The 6,298-nt window shown below is 41.5% G+C and overlaps 1 protein-coding gene across 1 annotated transcript in view; it reads left to right on the top strand.

Moving 5' to 3' along the window:
• arsia (arylsulfatase family, member Ia) overlaps nucleotides 1-5,432 on the top strand; it is a 10,514-nt gene extending 5,082 nt beyond the window's left edge. The window contains exon 2 of the mRNA XM_061930431.1: nucleotides 4,034-5,432. Coding sequence (XP_061786415.1) covers nucleotides 4,034-5,432 — 1,399 coding nt within the window. The remainder of the gene's footprint in view (nucleotides 1-4,033) is intronic.
• Nucleotides 5,433-6,298: the final 866 nt, after the last annotated feature.

Here is a 6,298-nt window from a genome sequence, read left to right as displayed (position 1 = left end):
TGTTACCGGGAGGGCATTCCATAGTACTGGAGCCCCAATAGAAAACGCTCTATAGCCCGCAGACTTTTTTTGGGCTCTGGGAATCACTAATAAGCCGGAGTTCTTTGAACGCAGATTTCTTGCCGGGACATATGGTACAATGCAATTGACAAGATAGGCTGGAGCTAGACCGTGTAGTATTTTATACGTAAGTAGTAAAACCTTAAAGTCACATCTTAAGTGCACAGGAAGCCAGTGCAGGTGAGCCAGTATAGGTATATATATATGTTTATAGGTATATAAAGGTATATACAGTATAGGCGTAATATGATCAAACTTTCTTGTTCTTGTCAAAAGTCTAGCAGCCACATTTTGTACCAATTGTAGTCTTTTAATGCTAGACATAGGGAGACCCCAAAATAATACGTTACAGTAGTCGAGACGAGACGTAACGAACGCATGAATAATGATCTCAGCGTCGCTAGTGGACAAAATGGAACGAATTTTAGCGATATTACGGAGATGAAAGAAGGCCGTTTTAGTAACACTCTTAATGTGTGATTCAAACGAGAGAGTTGGGTCGAAAATAATACCCAGATTCTTTACTGATTCGCCTTGTGTAATTGTTTGGTTGTCAAATGTTAAGGTGGTATTATTAAATAAATGTCGGTGTTTAGCAGGACCGATAATCAGCATTTCCGTTTTCTTGGCGTTGAGTTGCAAGAAGTTAGCGGACATCCATTGTTTAATTTCATTAAGACACGCCTCCAGCTGACTACAATCCGGCGTGTTGGTCAGCTTTAGGGGCATGTAGAGTTGGCTGTCATCAGCATAACAATGAAAGCTAACACCGTATTTGCGTATGATGTCGCCTAGCGGCAGCATGTAAATACTAAAGAGTGCAGGGCCAAGAACCGAACCCTGAGGAACTCCGCACGTTACCTTAACATAGTCCGAGGTCACATTATTATGGGAGACGCATTGCATCCTGTCAGTAAGATAAGAGTTAAACCACGACAAAGCTAAGTCTGACATACCAATACGTGTTTTGATACGCTCTAATAAAATATTATGATCGACGGTATCGAAAGCAGCGCTAAGATCAAGAAGCAGCAACATAGATGACATCCATCGTTAGCAGTAGATCATTAGTCATTTTTGCGAGGGCTGTCTCCGTAGAGTGATTTGCCCTGAAACCGGATTGAAAAGGTTCACAGAGATTGTTAGACACTAAGTGTTCATTTAGCTGCTGTGCGACAATTTTTTCGAGGATTTTCGAAATAAAGGGAAGGTGGGACACCGGTCGGTAGTTTACCATGAGGTCAGGATCAAGGTTAGGTCTTTTGAGCAGAGGATGAATAACCGCTTTCTTGAATGCTAGGGGAACAGTGCCAGAGGAAAGTGATAAGTTTATAATATTTAGACTTCACTTGGACTTGAGCCTTTTGACTTGACATGACTTGCTACTTTCCCCAAAACACAAAGATTAAAAAGTTATTCGGGAGCGCTCCGTATCTTCCAAAGTGTACGTGTGTGTGTCTGTCAGGGAGTGTGCGCCCTTGCTCTGTCAGCGTGTGGGTCTGTCAGTACAACAGCCAATCGAATTAGATCTATGTTGTTTTCGTCCTACAGCATTCATCCAATCAAATTGCAGAACAACCACCGAAGAAGAGCTCTCAAACAACGCGCTAGTCAGGAAAAATGACGCCAAAGATAGTTTCGTTCGGGTATTAAAACTACGACTTGGTCAACAAAAAACGAATTGCAACAACTTCCGACTTCGTTCGACATTTGAAGTTGCAAACAGAACGGTAAGTTTTGAATGTAAGCCCGGTACATGGACCAGTACCGGGCCGGTGATTGGGGAGAACTGCTATAAGTGACCAGACGTCCGAGATCAAAACTGGGAATATAATCCCAGAGAAGGGGAAAAAACGGTCAGCTATTTTTAAGTTGAAGAAACAATATGATTAGGTTATATACTGTATGCATGCGTATATTCTACATAAACAATGTATGACTACATTAGATATCTTTATATCTTAGGGACCTATAGGCTGTATCTCTGTTGCTGCAGCAGCAGAGAGTTTATTCTGTCTTGACACTTTGTTTTGATAGTTTCTATTACATTCTTCCCTTAAATGATAATGTTTGCAGTGATTGTTTTATATGTATTTTTATGTATGTCGCTTTGGATAAAAGCGTCTCCCAAATACTTCAACATAAACATATACAAACACCTGAAAGTCTTTATATCAGCTAAAACCAGCAATCTGTTTCACTGGATTCAGAATAAAACTAAATTCCGTTTTACCCAACAATGTTAGTATTTGAATATTGTTACTTGATTACTTATTCCTGGTTACAATTATACTGTTGATAAAATATTGTCTTATACTTTGCCTAAAATGAGAACACATCATAATCAGTGGCGGCTGGTGAATTTTGTTTTAGGTGGGGCTGAAAGTTTGTAAACCAAACCCCTGTAGGGGCGTCATCCTCCCACAGAAGATTAATTTGTGATTTTCACATACAAATATTGAAGATCTTTGCTCCTTCTCAACTCTGTGCTAATATTCTTTTCACAAAATACAACCAATAGTACGTTAATGTTAAATCTTACTTGTGAAAAGTAATCCCCCGATTCCTATTTTCAACAGTCCGCTCATTTGAGCAGGAAAACGCTGAACACCATCTTTGTTTTCTACCTTTCAACTGTCAGTTTAGGCTGCTTGCCGGCTACTCATCACCACTTCAAGATGGCGGCCAAATTGCTCGCGTCACAGCAGCCAATGCTGCGTCTACTTATAAGACATCTGTGGTTATAACGTCATTGCAAACACGGCAATCTGTTGCGTCCACTGCAGTTCGCTACCTTATTCATACTTTTTGTCAAGTGATTTTTTTTAAGCAGGGTTGCATGAGGTACCTACACATAACGCTACGTTAGTCAATGTATCACACACAGTAACGTAACGTTAGACGGCGGTCAGCAGCACCGCGTATTTTAGCCACCTACAAAAAGACAAACATAGTCAAATAAAGGTCAGTTAAAATGTATACTACATTAAGAATATGTGTACATATTGCATAGGGCCCTGACATCTAAAAAGTACAACTCTGTTCATTGTTATGTTCATGTATTTGTTATGTTTTCCATGTGTACGCACACATCAACACACATACAGTATGAGATGAGATCAATGACATAAGGTAAGAACAGGATATAAACTGCTGTGGAACTAGTTACAATGCAATATGCCATGGAAATACAATGTTAACACTTTTGTGCAAATAAGTACAGTTGCACTTGTTTTTTCAAATGTGTTTATTCTGTAAAGGAATGAGTTACATGTTTAAAATGACTGGTTAATAGTGCTATTATGAAGTGCAATGTCAGCACTATTTTTTTCCCTGCAATTTCAAATGCACTTGTTTTAATAAATAAAAACAGCGTTTTAAAAGCATACACAATCTGTGTAAATATATTAGTCTGTGGTTAAAAGCACTTGAAAGGACTCGAAACTCAAAATGCAGGACTTGGGACTTGACTTGAGACTTTCCAGTCTTGACTTTGGACTTGACTCGGGACTTGCCTGTCTTGACTCGGGACTTGACTCGAGACTTGAGGGCAACGACTTGAGACTTACTTGTGACTTGCAAAACAATGACTTGTTCCCACCTCTGTTAATAGCCCATGGAGTGTTACGGGGGAGAACAAGGAACACAACAAATAAGGGGCGTTTGGTCATTTTAATGTGAAAAAAATGATATCGATATTACGATATTTTCTTATTTCATATCTTGTTTAAAAATATATCGATACATCTTACAAACTTGATATATCGCCCAGCCCTAATTTGAACTATTACAGTTATGAAGGGTAATAATTTGACATTATAAATAATTGATGTGGGTTTAGCAATATATTCGGTTTGTACACAGATACAAAACATTACAATATTGATATTTTGTCCCATCCCTAGTAGTCACACCATGCTGGAACACAATACAGTATGTTTGATTGACAGTTTTTTTTAAATCAATTTTGCAGGTACCAAATTCACACAGGCCTGCAGCACTCCATCATCCGACCTCGCCAGCCCAACTGCCTACCGTTCCAGCAGGTCACCCTTCCCCAAAGGCTACAGGAGCTAGGCTACTCCACCCACATGGTGGGCAAGTGGCACTTGGGTTTCTACAAGAAGGAGTGCCTGCCAACACGGCGTGGCTTTGACACATATTTTGGCTCTCTGACCGGTAGCGTCAACTACTACACCTACAACTCCTGTGACGGCCCTGGTTTGTGTGGTTTTGATCTCCATGAGGGCGAGACTGTAGCCTGGGATCAGAGGGGAAAATATTCCACCCATTTGTACACACAGAAGGTCCGCAAGATCCTGTCAACACATGATCCCCTATCTCAGCCACTCTTTATCTACCTTTCCTTTCAAGCTGTTCACACCCCCTTACAGTCCCCGCGGGAGTACATCTATCCATACCGAGGGCTTGCCAACGTGGCTCGTAGGAAGTACGCTGCTATGGTCTCTGCTGTGGATGAGGCGGTCCGGAATATAACCTATGCCCTACGCAAGTATGGCTACTACCAAAACAGCGTCATCATATTTTCGACAGACAACGGTGGCCAGCCATTGTCCGGTGGCAGTAATTGGCCCCTCCGGGGGCGTAAAGGCACCTACTGGGAAGGTGGAATTCGAGGTTTGGGATTTGTCCACAGTCCTCTGTTAAGGAAGAAGAGGAGGGTGAGTAAAGCCTTGGTGCACATTACTGACTGGTATCCCACCTTGGTCCGACTGGCAGGTGGCAATAAATCCTTGGCGAAGGGGCTGGATGGGTTTGATGTTTGGGAAGCCATTAGTGAGGGGAAGGAATCTCCAAGATTTGAGATTCTCCACAACATAGACCCCCTCTATAACCGAGCTTGCAGCGGCTCCCTGCAGACAGGATATGGGATTTGGAATACAGCCGTGCAGGCCTCCATTCGAGCTGGAGACTGGAAACTGCTGACGGGAGATCCTGGTTACGGTGACTGGACGCCACCGCCGATGCTTCCGAGTTTCCCCGGCAGCTGGTGGAACCTGGAGCGGCACACCAAACCCAGGAAATCTCTATGGCTGTTCAACATCACTGGAGATCCCTATGAACGTTTTGACCTCTCAGAGCAGAGACCAGATGTGGTCAAAGAATTGATGGCAAGACTGGTGTACTACAATCGCACCGCCGTCCCAGTGCGGTACCCATCAGAGGACCTGCGGGCTGACCCAAGCCTGAATGGTGGTGCTTGGGTACCCTGGGTGGGAGATGAGGAAAAGGAGAGCTGGGACACATTTTATCTGAGGAAAGATATAGACTGGAAGAAGAAGCTTAAACTGTCGAATAGTAAATCGTTTTTCAGGAGACTCAACACTCGGATCATGTCAAATAGGATATAAAAAAACAGCACATATATTAGAAACAATGACTGCTTATGACATGTTTTGGTCTTAGTAAAACATGAACACGGGTCTGATTTGGGAATCTGAAACGACAGAGGCATATCTTTTCTTAGAATAAAAATTATTCATATTTTGTGCCTTTCAAAAATGAAATGTTAGTACATTTGAAGAACCTTACATTGAAATGTAAAGCATTTAGTTAGATGATGGTATTTGTTTGACTATCATTTTGTATTTTTTTTCAAATGTTGATTAAGTTTATTAAGCTTTATACCGTATATATTTTATGCTCCATAACTAAGACCCTGCTACCTCACCAATGCTTGACGTTCTTTCTATTACAGGTCAACTGCAAGTATTGATGGAAAATGAAAGGACTTCAGCACTTTGTACAATAATTGACCTATTAAGCAAGTTCCACATGTATCTTACTGCTTGTCTATTTAAAACAACTTGCTTGAGTCTTATTTATGTTTATTTTGAATTTGAAGTATCTTTATTTATGATAATATGACATAATAATGACGATCTAAACAAACGACCGTGTACCACCTTTAGAAAAGTATAAATCAATCAATCAATCTTTATTTATATAGCCCTAAATCACAAGTGTCTCAAAGGGCTGCACAAGCCACAACGACATCCTCGGTACAAAGCCCACATACGGGCAAGGAAAAACTCACCCCAGTGGGACGTCGATGTGAATGACTATGAGAAACCTTGGAGAGGACCGCATATGTGGGTAACCCCCCCCCTCTAGGGGAGACCGAAAGCAATGGATGTCGAGTGGGTCTGACATAATATTGTGAGAGTCCAGTCCATAGTGGATCCAACATAATAGTAAGAGTCCAGTCCATAGTGGG

This window comes from Nerophis lumbriciformis, linkage group LG36 (assembly GCF_033978685.3).
Source record: "Nerophis lumbriciformis linkage group LG36, RoL_Nlum_v2.1, whole genome shotgun sequence".
In the NCBI taxonomy this organism is placed as follows: Eukaryota; Metazoa; Chordata; class Actinopteri; order Syngnathiformes; family Syngnathidae; genus Nerophis; species Nerophis lumbriciformis.
Note: the sequence above shows the minus strand (reverse complement) of the source record. Positions and strands in the feature narration are given on the sequence as shown.